Below are 21,498 nucleotides of genomic sequence, written 5' to 3'. Positions count from 1 at the left end.
CCCATGGTCTTCCCCCTGTGTGTGTCTGGGTGTTAATCTCCTCTTTTTTATTTTTTAAGATTGATTGATTTATTTGAGAGAGATAGCATGAGCAGGGTGAGGGGCAGAGGGAGAGAAAGAGAGGATCCCACACAGATTCCCCTCTGAATGCAGTACCCCACAATGGGCTTGACCTCACGACCCATGCAATCATGATCTGAGCTGAAATCAAGAGTCGGACGCTACACGGACTGAGCCACGCAGGTGCCCCTAATCTCCTCTTCTTATAAGGACACAGTCAGATCAGATGAGGGCCACCCGTATGTCCTGATTTCACCTTTTTTTTAAAGATTTTATTTATTTACTTGACAGAGAGATCACAAGTAGGCAGAGAGGCAGGCAGAGAGAGAGGGGGGAAGCAGGCTCCCTGTTGAGCAGAGTGCTCAAGGTGGGGCTCAATCCCAGGACCCTGAGATCATGACCTGAGCCAAGGGCAGAGACTTAACCAACTGACCCACTGAGGTGCCCCAGTCCTGATTTCATCTAAATCACTTCTTTAAGTACTCTGACTCCAAATACAGTCACATTCAACAATTCTGGGGACGAGGACTTCAAACACATGAAAACACTGGGGGAGGGGGAAATCATTCAGCCCACTACACAGATAAACACAAAAGCTGCTGGGTTGTGTCAAAAAAAATACAGGAGTCGGCTGAAAGGGGCTCCAGGGGCCAAGCCCAAAACAATCAAGCATGAAAAGTAAGAAAACTAATACCGGATTTAACTCACCGAATAAAATAAGAATCTCTGAGTCCATACTGATCAATAAATACAAAGAGATCCATGAATGCATAGGGTGAGGGACAGCTCGTCGCCACCATAGGCTGCCAATCGAACAATGTCAACGAAAATTTTCACTCTGCAGCCATCACTTTAATGATCAGTTCACGCACCAACCTGAAGGGTTGCTTTGACTTGGGTGAAGGTCTCACAGGGAGCAGCCTATTTGCACAGTCACAGAGCACCTCCCTACAGAACAACTTAGTAATCCCAGCGCCAGAACCACATGGACGATCTGGACAGCAGGTGCCACCCTTAACCACGTCACCAAAGTCAGCAGCACCCAGCATGAGACAGATGAACCCCCAGTGCCCCTGTGACATTCCTGAAAAAAAAAAAACAAAAAAAAAACCAGAACCTGGATCTAAAAGTAAGAGTACCTCAAACAAACCCAAATCCAGGTACATTCTGCAAAACCAGCCGGTGCTCTTCAAAACTGTCCGTGTCAAGAACAACAAAAGGCAGGCCAAGGGGCTATTCCAGACTGAAGGGACGTGAAGAGACCAGGCAACCAAAAATAAGGCATGGTCTTGGATTGAAAGCTGGGTCAGGAGAGAAAAAAAAAAAATCACTGAAATGGGACAATCTTAGGACAGCCGGTGAATTTGAATACACACTGTGTGTCAGGTTGTGTTAGGCTCGTGTCAATGTTAAATTTCCTCAATATGATCATTGCGTTGTGGTTATGTAAGCCAATGTCTTTGTTCTTTGGAGATATGCACTAAAGATTTAGGAGTGAAGGGCCATGATGTCTGCAACTGACTCAAACTATTTAACCAAAATTATGCTCCGCGTGTGTGTGTGTGTGTGTGTGTGTGTGTGTGTGTGCGCTCGCGCACGTGTGTATAGACAGAGCAAAAATGGAAAAACGTTAATAACGGGGGAACCTGGGTGAAGTATATATGGGAATTTGCGGCACTAGCCTGGCAAATCTGGACATCTGAGATATTTTCAAAATAAAAAGTTTTGAAATTTGCAAATGGTTTCATGCTTGGTGCCAGGGGCGAGACAGCCCCAGGGCTGCAGGGGAAGGGATGGTGGCTTACCTGAGCCAGCCCTGGGACAGAGAACAGCTTCCTGCGAGAAGGGTGACTGGTGAGGCAGGCACACCAGCAGGGGGATTTTCAAGCCTCCAGGCAGACCCCGAAGCCTCCTCTACCTGTCCTAGTGATCATAAGATTCTTACAGAGGGTCTGTCGGGATGCCTAGCCATTCGCCCAATGTCTACTCTGTGCCAGTTTCAACTGCCTGTAAAAAGTTGATTCTCCTTGGGAATCTTAGGCTACTCTCCTTAAGACTGTTCAAATGCCTCCTCCTCCATGACGACCTCCCAGATGCTCCCTGAAACTGAGCTCTTTTTTCTAAATGGTCTATATAGCACCTTGTCTCTTTTCGGTATCCTGCTCTACTTAAGTATTACGATCATTTTCTGCCTATTATTTTAGTAATGTAAGTCTGGGTCTTATGCCTCCCACTCAGATGTGAACCGAGTGGAGGCAAAATTCATGGCTACTTTGTCTCCCGCAGGCCTAATGCCCAGCACGCGGAATGAATGAGGAGATGGACCAGGCCAAGGACTCATGGGGTATCTGGGGGCTCAGGGACCAGTCCAAGGTGGGCAATGCAAAGCAGGAAGAGGGTCTAGAAAGATGGCAGAGGTTTCTCAGGCATTCACGGCCTCACCGCCCCCCGCTAGGCCAAGGCAGGAAGGCCCGCGCGCTCCTGCCACAGGTCACCCGGCTGGATGCTCCGGCTGCTTCAAGAACAGCTTTTCTCATCAGGAGCCGGAGGCCCAGGTCAAGGGTTTTAAATACCCTCCGGCCACTTCCCCAGCTCCTTCCACTGTAACCAAACATGATAAAGTCCCAGGTCCGAAGCCGAGACCCAGGTCACCACCAGAAAGAACAGGGCCTCGATCAGATCAGATTGGATCAGAACAGACACGGAGGATCGGGGCCAGAGGTGTGCTCACCAGGGAGCTACGTGGCGTTCGGAGGATAAAAGAGCTGGTGCCCTGTGGGGCAAGACTCATTATCAGCAACCTTGACCTCTGTTCCCAGCAGGAGTTCACCTCAGGCCAGGAGGCAGCTCCAGCTCCCAGGAGGCACCCTGAAGTGGAATGGGAGAGACGGTGAGGGGCAGAGGGGCTTTCTGAGAATCCCTCTGTCCCTCTGCGGGACTTCAGGCCAGCTCCTTGGTTATGCTCCAGTTCCCAAGAATTTTCCATACCCTTGTTAACCTCTCTATCCTCTGCCACCCCACCCCCAGGCTCCAAACATGGCCTTGTCTGCTTCCAGTTAACCCTTGTTCTGCCCGTTTCCGAACGCCTGTCTCCCCCAAGCCCTTCTCTTGCATTTTACCCAAAGCTGGGCTGGAGGCTCCAGACCAGGCTTCTGCCTTCCAAGGATTCTGCATGAGCACGTCCCTACCACCCCCACCCCAGAAGGACTGTCTCCTTTCTGCCTTCTGACCGTGCTCAAGAGCCTGGACCACCGTGCCCAGTGTCCACAGACTTAGGGCTGTCAGGGTCCCCATGCTCCGGGCCCCTGAAAGCCAGCGGGCTCCTGCTGCTCTCGGCCGACTCACCACTCATTCGTGCTTTCATTCACTTGATCTACACGGGATGTCGATTCTGCACCAACTACCAGTGGCATCCCAGCTTCTGCTTACATACCTCCCCTGGGGCAGAGCTCATTACCTCCATGCTCCTTATCCATAGTCAACAACTCCATTTGCTTGAGTAGAACTTCTCCCCCTGACTGGGCCCCAGGGATGAACTGTGGGAGTTCTGAAATTGGGGGTCTGTCTGGGTGTGTGTCTTCTCAGGAAAGTGGCAGTAAATGCTTACAAGGCTAGGCTCAGACTCCAGACAACCCGGGTTTGAACCTCAGCTCTGCCCCCCCGCCAGCTGTGAACTTCTGTAACCTTGAACCTGTCACTGGACCTCTCAGCATCCTACCAGTAAGACATGCAGAGCGGGGAGCCCTTACTCGCAGGGTTGCTGAGATGAGACTTAATTCCCGTCACACACTTGCTTTTATACCTGTCAGCCATTATCACGCTCATAGGTGTCTATGCCTTACTGTCACTGGCCCTGATCTGCCTCTTGGTCCCAGGGGCTGGCCTGGGTGGGAGGGGCTTTGTTCCACCTGCCCCACGGGAGGTGAACAGCGCCGGATGAGTGTCCTATCTCCCACGAGCCATTTGCCAGCCCTCCTAGGTCTGGAAACCAAACCAACCCATTTAGAAATACACTTTCTTTTTTTTTAAGATTTTATTTATTTATTTGTCAGAAAAAGAGAGAGATTGAGACAGAGAGAGCACAAGCAGGGGAAGTGGCGGGCTGAGGGAGAAGCAGGCTCCCCGCTGAGCAAGGAGCCTGACGCCGGACTCGATCCCATGACCCCAGGATCATGACGTGAGGCAGATGCTTAACCATCCAGGAGTCCCAAAATTCCCTTTCCTTAGTGGATAAGGAGGATCCAGAGCCAGAATGGACTACCTGCTTTTTCATTTCTTTTATTGTAAATCATAACCAATATGTAAATAAGTTTTAAGGACAAATACATGATTTAACACATTATCATGAAACACTTAAGTGACCCCACACAGGCCAAGAAATAGAACACGCCAGCCCCCAGAAGGTCTCACAGGTCTCCATCCAAGAGAACTTTCACCCCTACTATCCCAAAATGCTCAGGCCCAGTCGGCCTCAGACCCTCTGAGCAGAGGAGCCAAGTTCGCCAGCTCTGCCTTCTGCTTCTCTGCACTGTAGGCAAGCTGCTGAACCTCTCTGAGCCTCAGTTTGCCAGCTATAAATCTGTGAAATGGTGCCATGTAGTCCTGGGTCTATCTCCCGGGGGAGATCTCATGCTGGCATAGGGGTACCTGGCCCTGCACGGGCAAGTGCTTGGCCCCTGAAGACAATTACTTTTACTAATTTGGGTGGGGACAGCCATCAGGGGGAGATTTCTAGGAGGGTTCTTCTCCCCCAAACTCCAAATCTACAAATGAGATAGAAACGCAAGAGGTAAGGTTGAGAAGACCCTTCGTTTCATGGGTTTTTCCAAACTGTGTACCTTTGATTCCCAGGGTTTCCATAGGAATGTCTCCACTCTGTTGCCCAGGCAACTTCGCTGTTCCCCATTTTCTATAATGGCATCGCACACATGTAAGAAGTTATAAAGATATTTTGTCCCTAGACAATTAAACTACTGATGTAAAAGTACAAGTTGCAATGCAAGACAAGAAACCTAACTGGTTTGTTGGTTGTTTTTTTTTTCTTTTTACAATTTTATTTATTTATTTGACAGAGAGAAAGAGCACACAAGCAAGGATGCAGCAGTGGGAGAGGGAGAAGCAGTTTCTCCACTGAGCAGGGAGCTGGATGCGGGACCCGAATCCAGGACCCTGGGATCATGACGAAGCCAAAGGCAGACACTTAACCAACTGACCTACCAAGTTGCCCTTATTTTTTAATTAAAAGTAGGCTCCAGGGGAGCCTGGGTGGCTCAGTGGGTTGAGCCTCTACCTTCGGCTCAGGTCATGATCTCAGGGTGCTGGGGTCAAGCCCCACATTGGGCTCTCTGCTCAGCAGGGAGCCTGCTTCCCCCTCCCTCTCTCTCTGCCTCCTTGTGATCTCTCTGTCAAATAAATAAAATCTTTAATAAATGAATAAATTAAAACAGTCTGCAAAACAGTGTGTTTTGAACCATCTAGCCCCATTTTTATAAAAAATAAATATATTTATTTGCAACATTAATGCTGGATAGTTCTGGATGGAGTTGAGTCACTTTAAAAGTTTTATTTGCCTATTAAGTCATCTACAAGGGACACGTATTATTATAAATGTTATTATAAATGTTATTATAAATTTAATTTCAAAACCCGTGCCCATCCCTAGAGCAATTCCACAGGTCTGGGACTGGGGAGTGTTAAGTGTGTAGTGAGTGTTGTGGGAAGATTGTGTGCCTGGGGCGAGGCCCTGATTGAAAGCCCCTAAGGGACCAGCCGGCCCAACGCTTATCACACCAGCTCGATAACACTTCTCGTGCTTAAATGACCCATTTCAGTCTTGCCAGGATTGGGCTCCTTAGATCTCATTCCATTGTTTGACTTGATATGTTCACGGAACATTTCTGAACACCTGTACCCTTGGCAGGGCGTGCCCTGCCTTGGGGATGCCGTTCCCTCAAAGCCAAGTGCCAGGCAAGGCTAATGGCAAAGCACACAGTGTTGTCTAATCTTTCTTCCATGCCAGTCTGGCATGATGAGATTACCTGGCGTCCCCCCGCCCCCCCGGCAGCCACAGAGTGGGTCTGGCTGGCCATCAGACTTGCTCATGGAGGACACGTGGTCCTGGAGTCGGGGGTCCACTTTCCCTCCCAGGAGCTCCCGTGGGGACCGGACAGAGTGGCTTCCCTGAGTGTCCCCGGGATGGAGGCTGTGTCCGTCATGGAACGTCCACCTGATGCTCTAACCTATGGGCGGGAGCCAGGTGGGTGTGTGTGGGCACCGAGCCTGGCCCGGGGCAATGGTTTCCCAGGATCAGAGCCTCCCGTGGCACGGGTTCTTGTCCCTAAAGTGTCACTATTCGGTTATATGAAACTGTGTTGACCATAACCTCCTGGACTCTAGGAATCATGAAGGGATGACAATAATTTTTAAAATTACGTATCTTGGAGCATTGAGAAAAGCCTGGAGGGCCACGGAAACACCAGCCTTATTGTACAGATGGAGGTCCAGAGTCAGCTCCCTCCTTGTCTGATCGTTCACGTTTCCTGGGCCAAAACCTGATCTGCAGGGCTCTGGAGAGACCCCGAGTGGGGGGACAAGCAGAGGCGGCTACATGTCTCTTCGTGGAGTTTTCAATTGGGGTTCTATTGTACTAGTTTCTATGGTGTGTTAATTAACACAAATTTAGCAACTAGAAACAACTCACGTTCATTATCTCACGGTTTCTGTGGGTCAAGCAACCAGGCTGTGTTAACTGGTCCTCTGTTTCAGTGCCTCCCACAAAGCTGTGGTCAGCGTGTCAGCCAGGGACGTGGTCTTGTCTGGGGTTCACCAGGAGGAGGGTCCGCTTTCTGGCTCCCACGGTTGTCGGCGGGATTTAGCTCCTCGTGGGTTGTCAGACTGGGGCCCTCAGTTCCTTGCAGCCTCCTTCAGGGTGTTAAGATCTCTAATATGGGAAGATTCAGTTACCTTCACCCATCCAAGAGCTTCCCATTAGTGTGATCCAAAGACCTGTCCAGGCGGGAAGGAAAGAGCCCCCCCCCCCCAACACACACCACCACCCTCTCTTGACTTGACCACAAACCCCTTGAAGTCTTGGTATATTTCCATTTTGCTCACGGATGTACCTCCAGCCACTGAAACTACATGCTTACCCAGCACGGAACAGGTGCACAATAAAAACGTACTGAATGAATATGTAAATGACTCCTTCAGGTTCCTGCCGGAGGAGCCTTCCTTCTGCTTCCCAAACATATTTCTCCTCGGTCCGAAGTTCCCTGGTGGGTCCGACAGACAAGCTGTGCCTCCAAAGAGATCCCCGTCTTCGGATTCTAAACCCTGCAACCCTCTAGTATGCCCCGAGGAGCCTGGACACTATCAGTCCCTCCCAAGAGGACCTCACCCACCCCACACTCACCCCCAGGATGAGGTGAGAGAACCCGCCAGCCAATCTGTCATTCTTTGGCTCTGCATCTCCTTTAATGGTATTACAACATCTTATGAAATGAATCCTATGTGTCCCCTCCAGAGCACCCCCACAAGCAGCACCTAGCTCCCAGTTTCCCTCTGCCCCCTCTCTCCTGGGGCTGCCACTGGCTGAACAGGTCCCCGGTGTGAAGTCAAGTGCATTGAGTCTACTGCCCTCTAAGCGTCTACTGCTTTAGAGGGAAACGTACCTTGCCAAGTGTACGACCTAGAGAGAGAGCATTTCCATCTCCCCAAAGTCAACCTCTTCCTCTGGCCTCTCACCTGTGTTCTGTCCCCATTATTCTGCCTTTTCCAGAAGATGGTGTACGTAGAATCTTACACAAGTAGCGTCTTGAGTCTGGCTTCCTTCACTTGGCGTGATGCATGAGACTCAGCCAACAGCTCGTTTCTGTCTGCTGCTGAGCGTTCATCCATCAGGTGGCTCCCCACCATTTTCAGGGGACGACGGAAGGACTTCCAAATTGTTACCAGTTTTTGACAATTACGAAAAAGAACTGTTCTAAACATCTGTGCACATGTCGTTGTGGGGACATATGGTTCTCATTTCTTTTCAGTAAATACCCAAGAGGGGGACGGCTAGGTCAGATGGTAAGTGCACGCTTACTTTATACGATCCTGCTAAGCCTTTTTGCAGAGGGGCCAGACCTCTCGCATGCCCACCTGCCGTGGCGGCCCCGCTCCCCACCAGCACTTGGGAAGGGACAGTCGCTTCCATTTCAGTCCCTGCAAGCGCATGGCAGTTGGGGGCCCGTGGCATCAGCGCCCGTGGCATGGGTGGTGCTGCCGTCGGTTAGGCATCCAACTCTTGGTTTTGGCTCAGGTCATGATCACAGGGTAGGAGAATCGAGCCTCGATTTGGGCTCCCTGCTTTGCATGGAAACTGCTTGAGATGCTCTCCGTCTCCCTCTGCTCCTCTCGCTCATGCTCTCTCTCTCTCTCTCTCTCACATAAATAAATCTTTTAAAAAGAAGTGTGTGATTTGTTAGCACTCCATATTTAATCCTCACAGTGATCCCAAGAAAGTGCTGGGACTCTTACCCCCATTTAATAGATGAGGAAACTGAGTCTCAGAGAGACCAGATCCCTAACCCTGGGTCTTACAGACATTCAGAGGCTGGGCTGGGATTCTAGCCCCAGACCCGGGATCCAGAACCCTTCAAATGATTCCTCCATGGCCTGGAGTAAGCTCAGGTCTGAGAACTGAGGCAGAAGAAGGCCCCGGGAGCCACAGAGAGAGGCCTGGGTTCAAGCTCCCTCGGGCAAGTGGCACAACTTCTCTGCGCCTCAGTCTTCTCATCCGTCAAATGGGGATCATAGCGCTACTCATCATAGTGACCTCGGAGTGAGAGGTCAATAAATCTAAGCTCCCCTGTCTCCTCTACCTGCCGAGGGAGAGGAACACACGGACCATGCCACTCCAGATAAATTAGCAGAGTGGCTAATTCTAGAATCATGGCCCTACTCAGAGTCACATTCCCAAGCTGCTCTTAGCTAAACCCAGCTTGCCTGGGATTAATCAAAACAAGTGCTGAACACACCGAAGCCATTGCAGAAACAAAAGACAAAACACGCATAATGATCTTCGTGGTTCACTCCCCCCAGTCCTGAGGCTTCCCGGACCCTCCCTGTTACCACCCACCCACATTTCCCTTCATCTCCGAGTTGAGAAGTAGGCACAAAAGACTCGGTCCTTCTTTTTTTCTTTTTTAAAAAAAAAATTATGATGCATGGTTTCGGATACACATAACAGATTACACAGGGCATAAAGAATAACGATGAGCACCAAGGTACCCACCCCCCAGGGTAAGACCCAGTTACCTTTGAAGTCCAGATGAGCAGCGCCCCACACACGCCCCGCCCCCACTCCCTCCCCGCCCCCCTCCCCACCCCCGGCCGCTTTGAGCCAGGGTTTCAGCGGGTGCTCCCAGAACTTAGGCAAGCCTTTGTAGGACCATCAGCTCCACCATAGAAGGGCTGAGATCGGCCCACAAATCAGAGTGAGAAAGGCTAGGGGCGGGGGGAGAAAAGACAGAGGAGAGGAAGTGGGTACCAAAACACTTGAAGGTGGAAAACACAGCACAAGGATCCACATTTGGGGACCAAAGATGTCTTACCTGGGAAGTATGCAAAGCGAATGTGCTATGTACTCACCACCCCTGGTCCCAACCTTGAACCACACTCCCCACCTCTCCACATTCACCCTGAGGCATGGCACAAAATTTGGAGCTTTCATAGAATCTGTGTCTCCTGGTAAAACCAGGGATGGCCCAGGGAATCTGCTCTCAAAACAACACCCACAGATAGGGCTTGCTACTACTGACTGGCACCCTCCCTCCTGCTTATCTCTGTCCCCCACAACTGCTGAATCAAAGTTGTCACTCCACTTTGTCCATTGACAAAGCCCCACGAGGTAGAGAATCTTATGGGTTGATAAACATCCTCTTCCAAGAAGAAGAACCTTCTTCCAAGAAGATTTTTTTTTTTTTTAAGAGGATCCTCTTCTAAGTCATTCACATGCTAGTATGAATTTGCCCAGATAGCTTTGGGCAAATCCACTGGAGCTGATTTGGCCATGTTTTAAGCATGGATCCCCTGGGAGAGTCCGACCCTGGTGGGGTCTCCAAGGTGGAGGCTTCCAGCAACCTGAGAGGGGGAGAGAAGAGCAGTAGGGAGAGAAGGGGCATGAAACGAAAAAGGCGCAGATTTCAATGACAAATGCAGCTGGGTTCAAGTTTGCTTCCTCCAGCAAAGGAAGGCACTATTCTCCCACTCGCTCCAGCCTCTCCCCTTCCTCTGTGCTGCATGCACCCCTTCCCGAGAATCAGCTCAACCGCCATGAGAAACCTTAGGCGAGTCTGACACCCAACAATCCCTCAGGAGGACATTGCTGTGTGAAAATGTGTCCTGAGTCCCGAACCACCAACCTAAGAATGAGCTTCGGGGTAGCAGCTACAGGAACATGGACCATCACTGAGTCAGGGGACTGTTCTCACAGGGGTATCCCCCAGGGGCAGATCAGAGTGCAAGCCCCCTTAATATCTGTTCAGTATTAAGTGAACTTTAGACCAATTTTGTGAAAACATGCAACTTGTCAAGTTTTAATGAATTCCATTATTTAAGGAATAAGCCGCAACTCCATAGCTTGCTCCATCCTCACTGTGGGGGACGGTCACAGTGGAAATCTACTCGATTGGAAACTTCCCGAATGGAGCTGAGGGGCGGGGACAATCTTATCAGGAACTTTTCTGTTTGGGGTTAGGAAAATGGGTGACATTTGGAGGCTGATAAGACTCAGCCCCAAGCCCTTGGACCGTATATAAGGAGCAACTCCTGCCTGCTGCGGTACACTTTCCAGCCTTCAACCCTTCTCTGGAGATCGGGAGCCGAGAAGAACCATGAAGTGGCTGCTGCTGATCACTTTGGTGGCCCTCTCTGAGTGCGCCATCGTCAAGTGAGTCTGGGGGACGCACAGCCCCAGGACCAGCTTCCCGGAGCTGTTTCCTTCTGTTGCTTCTCATGTTCCTTTCTTTGGCCCTCAGGTTTTTCTTCCTGCTTCCCTCATCCAACTTATATCTCCTCCACCACCTCCAGCCTCCCTTTTTGTCTCCCTCTGCCCTTTTGGGGAAGCAGCATGGCTGACATGGGTCTTGAGTCCTGCCCGGGCTGGGTTCCCAGCTCCAGGACCAGGCCGGGTGACTCTGAGTACCCGCTCAACCTCCTTGCGTTAGTGTGCCAAAAAGAGAAGCGTCTCCCCCCTCAGCTTCTCCTTCCTTCTTCCTCTCTTGGGCCAGCTTCCTTTACCTCCCAAGGCTTCCATGGCACCCCACGAGCAGATTCCTTGTCTAACTACTCTGCCTCCTCCAACCCACCCGTTTGCTCACACTCTGCCACAGGGTTCCCCTGGTCAGAAAGAAGTCCTTGAGAAAGACCCTGTTGGACCATGGGCTCCTAGGGGACTTCCTGAAGAAACACAGCCCCAACCCAGCCAGCAAGTACTTCCCCCAGGAGGCTCCCGTGATGGCCACACAGCCCCTGGAGAACTACATGGACGTGAGTGCCCAGGCTGGCCCCGGAGGACAGAGGTGCTCCCAGGGGTCTTGGATAGTGGGCCAGGGCTCCCAGGCAGGATCTCAGAGGCACAGGGCATGCAGGAAAACTCACAGGCTCTCGCTGGTTCTGTCGTTCATTCATCTAGTGTTCATGCCCTCGTGCCACTCAGTCTAGGAGAGAGAGGTTAGCAGGGACCCTCGGAAACCCCGAACAGTGCCACCAGGCCAAGAGGGAACAGTAAATGTCTCATGCTCAGAGGGTGTGGCCAGGGCAAACACGGACGGAAGAGCCAGGCTTTCCAGGGGACAAGAGAGCTTCCCAGGGGGTGACCACTTGTGCCAGACCCCATGACATTGGGGAACAGAGTGCATTTGAGGAAAACAGGCCAGCGTTCATGGAGAGTAGAGAGCAAGGAAAGGAGGCACAGCGAGGCCTGAGGAGTCAGAGTCTCCTGTAATTGCCACAGAATTTTCGTTTTTGTTTTTTTTTTTTAAGATTTTATTTATTTATTTGACACACAGAGAGAGATCACAAGTAGGCAGAGAGGTAGGCAGGGAGAGAGGGGGAAGCAGGCTCCCCGCTGACCAGAGAGCCCGATGGGGGGCTCGATCCCAGGACCCTGAGATCATGACCTGAGCTGAAGGCAGAGGCTCAAACACTGAGCCCCCCCAGGCACCCGCCACAGAATTGTCTTAACCAGGAGAGTTGACATGACCAGACTGGAGCTTGAGGAAGATCACTATGACTCCCCAGTTTAGGACCCCATCGCCACACCCTGCCCTTTGGTAGATATTACGTGTCACTACTGTGAATGGCCTACGTGTTCCTACTGTGAATGGCCCTGGGCCAAGGGTAGGAGACCAAGCTTCCTGTCGCCCTGGCCCCGAGCTCAGCTCTCATGCTCGCGAGCCACCTGACCTTGGGCAAGTCACTTACCTTCTCCACTTGCTTGTCTGCAAAACGGAACCACTAAAATCTATCATCGTGGTGTCGTTGCAAGTAATGGAGGCAATAATGCTTTTCAGAGTGCTTAGCACAGGGCCTGGACCTTTGTAAGGGCTTGGTAAAGTTGGCTCACCTGTTCACTTGACAAATTCGTATGGAGCACCTACTCTGTGCACGGAGCTAAGGAAGCAGTGGAGAAGAAGTGATGTTCTCAGAGCTTATAGTCTAGAGGGAAAGACAAGTTAGAGACAAATAAATGTAAGATAATTTCAGAGAATGACAAGGATCACAAATTAAATATTGAGTAAGGGGGAGAAGAAAGACGGAGGGGGCAAATGCAGATAGAGGAGTCAGGGAGGGCCTCTGGGCAGAGGGGACATTTCACTGGAGCTCTGAATGAGTGATGAGGAGGAGCCAGCCAGGGAAAGATCCAGAATAAACATCTTCCTCACACAAGAAATAGCTAGTGCACAGGCCCTAGGAGGGGGAGGAGCTCATCATCATCCAAGAGCCACAAGACCAGCGGGGCTGGAACAGAGCTGGCGAGGGAGAAGGGACTGCCACTTTTGTGCCCTTTCTTGAGCCTGCCACCCACACCTAGATTTAGGAATCTGACATCTCCAGGGGTCCTCTTCGTTAGGTGACTCATTGATCTCCCCGACGACAATTTACTGAAGAAGCACTTCAGCATGTACTCTGATGGGTGCAGTCAGGCCCCACCCCTTTCCAAGAACGTGCATTCTCTAGGAAAATGAGATTAAGATATACAAGACAAGAGCTGAAGAGGGGACAGTAGATTATCACTGGGTGTTCATGGTGCTTAGAAGAGAACAGTGAGGATAACGGGGGAGCAACCAAGGAAGGCTTCCAGGAGGAGGGGAGACCGGGCTGGGCCTTGAAGAATGGATGCACTGGGCAGGGAGAGAAGAGCTAAGAGAACAGTGAAGGGAAATTCTGGAAGGTGGGTGGAGGCGCCAACCCAGACACAGTCCGCAGGGACGCCGGGCCGTGGGGTCCCAGCGAACGGTGTGCTCAGTGAACTGTGCCTCCCCACCCCGTCCTGACAGATGGAGTACTTCGGCACCATCGGCATCGGCACCCCCCCTCAGGAGTTCACTGTGATCTTCGACACCGGCTCCTCCAACCTCTGGGTGCCCTCCGTCTACTGCTCCAGTCCTGCCTGCTGTGAGTTCGTGGACCCTCCCCACCTGGGCTTCCAGGCACCAACCCATCGGGGAGCCCAGAACACCCAGGGCTGCAAATAGGTCCATTTTCAAGCTGGGGGGTGGGGCTTGGGTGTCAATCAGGGATTCACGCCACAGGCATTAACTGAGCACCTATTATGTGCCAAGCCCTGGGCTTAGGTGCCCAAAGATTGGGGGGTGAATCACGTGTGGTCTCTGCCCTCCGGGACATCAACCCACTTGCAGAGAGAAGCGTGAAGGTGTTTAGCACCGTGGGTGGCCATGAGGCTGCTCTGCTCAGGGGAGAAATCAGGAGGACTTCCAGGAGGAGGGGAGACCAGGATGTCCTTGGCAACCTCCCGTCCGGGACAGGGTCCCAACCGGCCCAACTAGACAGAAGCAGAAACTGGGATTCTTAGGCTCTAAAGTTCAGGGGAGAGGTGACTTTTCTCCTCCAAAGCCCACCCAGAAACAAGGCCCCCACCCTAGGAAGACCCTCTCAGCCCATGACTCTTGCTCTGCTTTTTGAGTGTAATGTAGTTACTTCTCGCCCTGGCAGCCAACCACAAGCGCTTCAACCCTCAGCAGTCCTCCACCTACGAGAGCACCAGCCAGACAGTCTCCATCGCCTACGGCACCGGCAGCATGACAGGCATCCTGGGCTATGACACCGTCCAGGTGAGCACCTGACGGCCGGCCACCCGCCCAACCCTGAAGCCGTCTTCCCAGGACCCTGGGGAGCACAGTGCACCCCCACCCCGAGCAAGCTTATTCAAGCAATGTGGGTCTCGGTGACCACAAAAGTAACCTGAGAAGGATGTGGGAAGCAAAAGTGGCAAAGATGTCACAGACTTTCCCAGGTGGGGCAGTGGTGGGTAAGGCCAGGAGCCATTGGCCAACCTCCGCACCCACAAGTTGAAGGCTGGGCAGGGGACAGGAGCAGAAGACAAAAAGGCCCAGTTCTCCTTCAGCACATCCTCCCCCTTTTCACGCCCCTCCTGCAGCCCTCCCCACACCCCCAGGAGAACTCCACAAGCCCCGCCCCCCCCACCCCCCGCGGGGTGATGCAGGGGTCAAGGGCTCTGACTTGCCTGGGGTCTGCTTTGCATCCAGTCGTCAGAAACACACACACACACACTGTGACCATCTGCTCGGCCCCAAATTCTCACTCTTCGTCTCCGACCGAGGCCATCTGGAGACCCGTAACAAGCATTCCTGGAGCCAGTCCTTCCCCCTTCCTTCCAGCCCGCTGCCTGAGAAGCGGGGTCCTACTCGAAATGAAGCGGGGATACTCTGGGCCCACGGCGGGCGCCCCACTGCGCTCCGTCAACACATGCTGATGGAGAACATCTTGGTTTCCCCCAATTCAGGTTGGAGGCATCTCAGACACCAACCAGATCTTCGGCCTGAGCGAGACTGAGCCCGGCTCCTTCCTGTACTACGCTCCCTTCGACGGCATCCTGGGTCTGGCCTACCCCCAGATTGCATCTTCCGGGGCTACCCCTGTCTTCGACAACATGTGGAACCAGGGGCTGGTTTCCCAGGACCTCTTCTCCGTCTACCTAAGCAGGTAAGTTGGGCGGGGCTGGGGTGGGGGGGGGGTTGGTCACAGCCGCCTGGCCCAGCCCAGCTGTCCAGGGCTGGGTGGGGTGGGCGGGGTCTCAGCCTGCAAGGGATTTGAAAGGTCAAGGTCCGAGTCTCAAGAGGTAAATCTTGGAGACGAAGGTGTCAAATCCCTCCCTGACCAACTTCCTTCCTTCGTCTTGTTTTACCAGTGTGACTTTTGTCGCCTTGACTTATATGATCAAACCTCGTTAGCCATTTGCTCCCAGCACCAGCCCCGCTCGTGGCTGGCCCCCAGGAGTGGATTAAGTGAATCCACTTAAAATGGGGGCCAAAATTCCATAGCAAAAAAATGAGAATAGGACTTATGTTTTGAACAAGGGAATTTTAACTGACGAGAGCAAGTTTCTTCTGTTAGTTAACAAAATCCACGTTCCGGTTATGACTATGAATTAATTAGAAGAATGAGTAAAGAATACGCCAAGGGCTGGTTTCGCTGAGCAAAGTTTTATGCAAGAATATCAGAGGGTGTCATCAGTTTCCTCGAGACACTCAGCCTTCCTCCGACACATCCTGCTCTCTCGAAGCGCTTTGCCATGTTCTCCCGGAGTGGCTAACTGTTCTGCTGTAACCTCATTGGGTCGCGCTGTACAGGTGGACGTTTGCCGGGAGGCAGGGTGGGGTTAGCCCGTTGTATCCGTGGCCAGTTCTTCCCTGGTTAATTTCCTATCTTCGCCCACCTTTGCTTCCCTGTCTGACCCGAAAGTGCAGAGATTTAGAAAACAAATGTCCCAGGAACCAGGACTCCTGCAATTTACAACAGGAGCAGCCATTCCTCCGTGTCTGCCCTTGGCCACTTGATATTCCCGTCGGCTCGTACACAGAACCTGTCTTTATGGCTACTTCGGTATTTATCTTATTTCTCCGACCAATCAGGGCCTTCTCCATCACAATCACTCTGGACATTTTAGACCAGAGAATTCTTTATTGCTGGGGGGCTGTCCTGTGCATTGCGGGATGGTTAGCAGCTTCCCTGGCCTGTCTACTGGCTTTCAATAGCACCCCCTTACCCCTTCCAAATCACGACAATCAAAAAACATCCCAGGTGTTGGCAAACTGGAAACCACCCTTGGCTGAGAGTCAGGAAATTCCATGATCAGGTCCTGACGAGCGGCCACTGTCACGTATTTGCTTCTCTTGAGGTCCCCGCAGCAAGGAGAGCGAACATGGGGTAGAAACCACACACCTTGGAACCAGAAGGACCTAGGCACTCCGTGGCTCCATGGCCGTGTGACCTTGAGGGAGTTGCCTCATGTCTTTGAGCCTCACCGTAAAGTGGAAATGAAAATTTCCACTGTGTCTGTCATACACTTGGCACAGCTCCTGGCGCTGGCAAGAGCCCCATCAAGAATAGCTCTTGGGATGCGCAGAGTAGATATTCGGGTGAATGAATGAATGAATGAATGAGTTTCTGTCTCTCACCTCACTTTCCATAGCAATGACCAGAGTGGCAGCGTGGTGATGTTTGGTGGCATCGATTCTTCTTACTTCACTGGAAACCTGAACTGGGTGCCCGTTTCTGTCGAGGGTTACTGGCAGATCTCCGTGGACAGGTGAGAGCTCTGTGGATGGCCTACACCCTGCCGTGGGCCCTGGTCTCCTTTCCATATAGACCTGTAGTTAACTAAGCTTTCTAGAATCCCCCTCGAACAGCCTGCACAGGGAAATGTACCCCAGGGGAGAACGTGTTGGCCAAGCCAGAGAGACCCCAAGAAAGGCATCTCACTGGAAGAGAAAAGCCACTTTCCTTCAAACAAGCAGGACAATCTCCCAGCATACACATCCACACAGCCCAGCCCCGAGGGGACATTGAACTAGCACACGTCCCTCCCACCCTAGGGTGAAGGGGCTGACTTGTTTCAAGGCATTCCTTTCCACTCTCCCCTTGGGAACCTGCCCCTCCCCCAAGCAGCCTCGTTCCCCAGCTGTCTGTCACCCAGCTGGCCTGCTAGGGGGACCAGCCGCCCAGTTTGGCCCAGGATTGAGCTGTTTCCCTGGACACCAGACTCACGGTACCAAAACCAGGATGGTCCCGAACAAACTGGCACATACTGGTCACCTTGTGTCTGCCCCAGCCCGTCACGTCTTCTGCCTCCTGCCCCTGCTCAGTATCTCCATCAGTCCCTGCCTGTGCTGTCCTCCTCCAGCTCTGCTCCTTCTTGGAAGCCTTCCCTGGCACCACCACCCTGTCCCCTGGCCATGTGTCCTGCTCATTCTGCTCTAGTGCCATCATAACCCATCTTTCCAGACCATGCACTCGCTGCAGCCTGGAACCATGCGGCTGTCCGGTTGTGCATCTCCCGTGCCTAGCACAAAGTGGGTGTTCCATCGATATTTGTGGAGTAACTGAATATGTGAAAGCATGCGAGCTGCTGGAATTTTATGTATCGGCCCATGGATGGAAGAGGGCCCCTCTGGGGCCACCTGGTTCCTCCTGAGGGAGATACACCCCCCGGGGGCTCAGGAGATGCTTACTTGTGTCTCATCCTCAGTATCACCATGAACGGACAGCCCATCGCTTGCAGTCAGGGCTGCCAGGCCATTGTTGACACAGGCACCTCTCTGCTGACTGGCCCAAGCAATGCCATTGCCAACATCCAGAGCACCATCGGAGCCAGCCAGGACTCATACGGCCAGGTGAGTCCAGCCCTGGATGCCCTGTTCTAGACCCGAGGGGTGGTTGGGCCATGCAGGAGAAATCAAAGTCCTCCTAACCCTCACTCTCTCCAGATGGTGATCAGCTGCTCAGCCATCAACAACCTGCCCGACATCGTCTTCACCATCAACGGCATCCAGTACCCTCTGCCTCCCAGTGCCTACATCCTGCAGGTAAGGGGGCTTGGGGCCAGTCACCAACGGGCGCCTGCAGCAAACGTGGCCACATGCCCCCCACCATCCCGGCCTTTGCACAAGGGAAAGTGATCTTCCACAGGCTGAAGCTGACATCTGCTCTGGACAGCCTCCAGAGAAAAAGAAGACACTTAAAATAAGTGTATAAATGAAAATGGGGGGATGCGGCGCCCCCCAAGGGGAAAAGGGAGGCAAAGGCCGGTGGCAGGAAGAGAGAATTTCCAGTCGGACACCAGAGTCCAAGCCCTGGGTCTCAGGAACCGGCTCATGATTCCGAACCAGTTGCAACCTGTTCTGGCTCTCAGTGTCCTGCTCTAGAAGCTAAAGATGTCCGCTTTCCCCACCCCCAGGGTGTGGGTGGGGTGATCGAGTGGGATCAGCCACATCGAAGCTACAGAGGGTTGAGCAAATGGAAACCCTACCTTCCTTGGGGACAGGGTTTGTGATGCTCCTACTATATCTACCAAGTAACCAATCTTTCCTTGGTAGAGATGAGCCACAGGACTATGCTGCCTGGACTATTAGAACGCCAGGTGGAAAACCAATTCTGCCCCAAGGGTCGATGTCATTCAACAAGAAGTACTGATGGCTGCTAGGCTGTCCCCACCCCTAACAGGGATGCTGATTAATTAGGAGGGGGCGTGGCCTAAAGTTCCCCAGGCAGGTTTTTTTTTTTTTAAGATTTTATTTATTTATTTGACAGAGAGAGATCACAAGTAGATGGAGAGGCAGGCAGAGAGAGAGAGAGAGGGAAGCAGGCTCCCTGCTGAGCAGAGAGCCCGACCCAGGACCCTGAGATCATGACCTGAGCCGAATGCAGCGGCTCAACCCACTGAGCCACCCAGGCACCCCTCCCCAGGCAGTTCTAAATGTACTGCCAAGGTGGTGGCCCCTGTGCCCCTAGGACTCACAGCTGATGTGCTTTGCCACTGGACAGGGTCAGAATGAGAAAAGGCTATGTCACCAGGGCTTCCAAAATCCTTCCCGGCGGCTGACTTCTCCCCCAAACCTCTTAGCTCCGATGCTGATGTCAGGGTCTGTATGTCTGCCAGAAACACTGGATCATGTCTAGTAATCCCTGGAAACCAACAGCAGAGCCAGCAGCTTATACAGGCAGACCCCTGGCCAAGAAGAGCCAGGTCCCCGGACATCAGCCAGGAAATTCCTCCCTTGCGCGTGCCGTGCGGCTGCCTGCGGACCTTGATGCTTTGCCTCCGCGCCCCGTCACCGGGGAGCCTGTGCCCGGTCTCCAGCTCTCTTCTCCTTTCCTCCAGAACCAGCAGGGCTGTGTCAGCGGCTTCCAAGGCATGAACCTCCCCACCCCCTCCGGAGAGCTCTGGATCCTGGGTGACATCTTCATCCGCCAATACTTCGCGGTCTTCGACAGGGGCAACAACCAGGTCGGCCTGGCTCCCGTGGCCTGAGCCCGCGTCTCTCCCGCCACGTCCCAGGAAGATCTAGCCTTAGTCGCCCACTCTAGATGTATATAATTCTCCTGACTGTGCTTCCTAGGCACCTGTGGAGATGGAATCCTGGCCCCCTTCCCTGTCATACCAATAACGTAGAATAAAAACCCATCCTCCTGAAAAACGTGCTGTGTGTTTCTTCCCACACCACGAGGATCAGAACACTGGGGCAAAGGGACAAGACAACGACGTCCACTTGGACGGCACCAGACAGGGCTACACACCCTGTGTGGGGCCAGGGAGATGATGGGCCCTCAGCACGCCGGGATGGGACCATGAGAGAAAGACAGGCACCAGAAATCCCAGGCCTCATTGCCTCCTCGGGGAATGGGGCACCTAGGTTCTCGGTGAGGGAGTCAACTTCTTTCTCCCAAAGGCGGTAGGAGACAGTGAGGAAAGGGAAGAGATTGGGAGAAGGAAGCCTTCCACTGATGGGGATATTCCTATGCAGGCCAGGCAGGGGGAAGAGGGGTGACCAAGGGTGACACTCTCACATCGACCGGGCTGCTCTCTGGGATGAGCTGGTTGATCCAGACGAACACTGGAAAACCCCTCCAGGCTCTGGGTGCGGGACACTGAACTGACCCAATGGTTTTCCAGTTCCCGGGGCTGGTGGGAGGAGGGGGGTGGAGGGGGGGGGGTGATGGGGTGGGGGTTGGGCAGAGTTTGGGAGAAGGCAGTGGGCAGGCCAGTCAGCAAACACACCCCCGCTGGCAAACAGAAAAAATAGAGAAGCATTTCTCCCAGTGGGTTTGGTAGCAAAACGTCCAGGGAAAAACAAAGTAGCATTCTAGGCCCTGCTTGGAGGTACAGGAGGCTGGTTTCCCAAAAGCTCCCAGGAAGTCATCTGTTTGACCTTGACCCAGCTCACCTGAGGCCAGTGCCTCTCTTGCTAGCAAGCCTTCTGCAGTCCTGCCCTCCTCGGCTGGACTGTTGGGCCAACTCCCACAGCCGGAGACCCGGATTCCAGGCTGAGGGCTGGTGCTGGGCCTCCCTGCGGGAAGGGAGTGACTTTGGGGTGCCCAGACAGGGACGGCTTAGGAAGCTCTCTTGTCACATCCTCCTCCAGTGTGTTGTTTGTCACTCACACAAATATAAGATGCTGGGCTCCCGGGTCTCCCCCATGTCACGGACCCGCTCCCCAACCCATTTTCCAGAGCTGAACAATCTATTTAAAACAGAAAACCTGATCACATCTCTTCCCTGCCTAAAACCTTTAACACCTTGCACTTGCACTTGGAATAAGACAATACATCGTCCAGGCTCTGCACGCTCTGGTCCCCGAGGTCCCCGAGTACCTTCCCTGCCTCATCTTAACCTCCCTCCCCCTGAGTCCTCACCGCCCTGACCTTCTGCCGCCTCCACAAATACCCAAACTCCTTCCCTACCTCTGGGCTCTGTACACACAGTACCCTTTACCGGGGCTGCTGCTCCCTTTCTCTTGACCAGCGACCACCGAGGCTCCTGCTGACCCCAGCTTCCACGCACCTCCCTGCCAAGCCTTCCCTGGCCACCATCTCACGGATCCCAGCCCTCCTATCCGTTGCGGCATTCGGGGTGCAGAAAAGCACTGCATTTCTGCCAGTGCTTGCTTTAGACCCACGAGGGCCCGGCACGGCTGAAGCCACGGCGTCAAGAGCAGGCCTGGCACGTCGCAGGTGCTCAATCAACACTTGCAAACGGAGTGATGAATTCAAGATGACCTTGAAAGAAAACGACAAGGAAGCGGACCTGCTTTCACTGAGGGCACGCTTCAGACAGCATATGGGTCGGCTCCCACCCCCACTCAGTCCTGTCTGGTCCTGGAGACAGACAGGTGGACTTCTCAGGTTTCTGGC

The 21,498-nt window shown here is 53.0% G+C and overlaps 1 protein-coding gene across 1 annotated transcript; it reads left to right on the top strand.

The window, feature by feature from the left end:
* The first annotated feature begins 10,889 nt into the window (after positions 1-10,889).
* LOC132007274 (pepsin A) lies at positions 10,890-19,762 on the top strand. The gene is made up of 9 exons (XM_059385411.1): positions 10,890-10,993; positions 11,436-11,592; positions 13,605-13,722; positions 14,281-14,399; positions 15,092-15,291; positions 16,781-16,897; positions 17,837-17,981; positions 18,075-18,173; positions 19,469-19,762. The coding sequence occupies exons 1-9, from the start codon at positions 10,938-10,940 to the stop codon at positions 19,616-19,618; spliced, it is 1,161 nt and encodes a 386-aa protein (XP_059241394.1). The 5' UTR covers positions 10,890-10,937; the 3' UTR covers positions 19,619-19,762.
* Positions 19,763-21,498: the final 1,736 nt, after the last annotated feature.

The sequence above is a fragment of the Mustela nigripes genome, chromosome 1 (genome assembly GCF_022355385.1).
Source record: "Mustela nigripes isolate SB6536 chromosome 1, MUSNIG.SB6536, whole genome shotgun sequence".
Taxonomy (NCBI): domain Eukaryota; kingdom Metazoa; phylum Chordata; class Mammalia; order Carnivora; family Mustelidae; genus Mustela; species Mustela nigripes.
This window is presented reverse-complemented; position numbering and strand designations above follow the sequence as displayed.

What these genes read in the sequence shown, in the direction of transcription:
- LOC132007274 (XM_059385411.1), top strand. Translation starts at nt 10,938, where the DNA reads ATGAAGTGGCTGCTGCTGATCACTTTGGTGGCCCTCTCTGAGTGCGCC. An exon ending in TTCTCCGTCTACCTAAGCAG is followed by an intron (nt 15,292 to 16,780) that starts GTAAGTTGGGCG and finishes CACTTTCCATAG; the next exon opens with CAATGACCAGAGTGGCAGCG. An exon ending in CCAGTGCCTACATCCTGCAG is followed by an intron (nt 18,174 to 19,468) that starts GTAAGGGGGCTT and finishes CCTTTCCTCCAG; the next exon opens with AACCAGCAGGGCTGTGTCAG.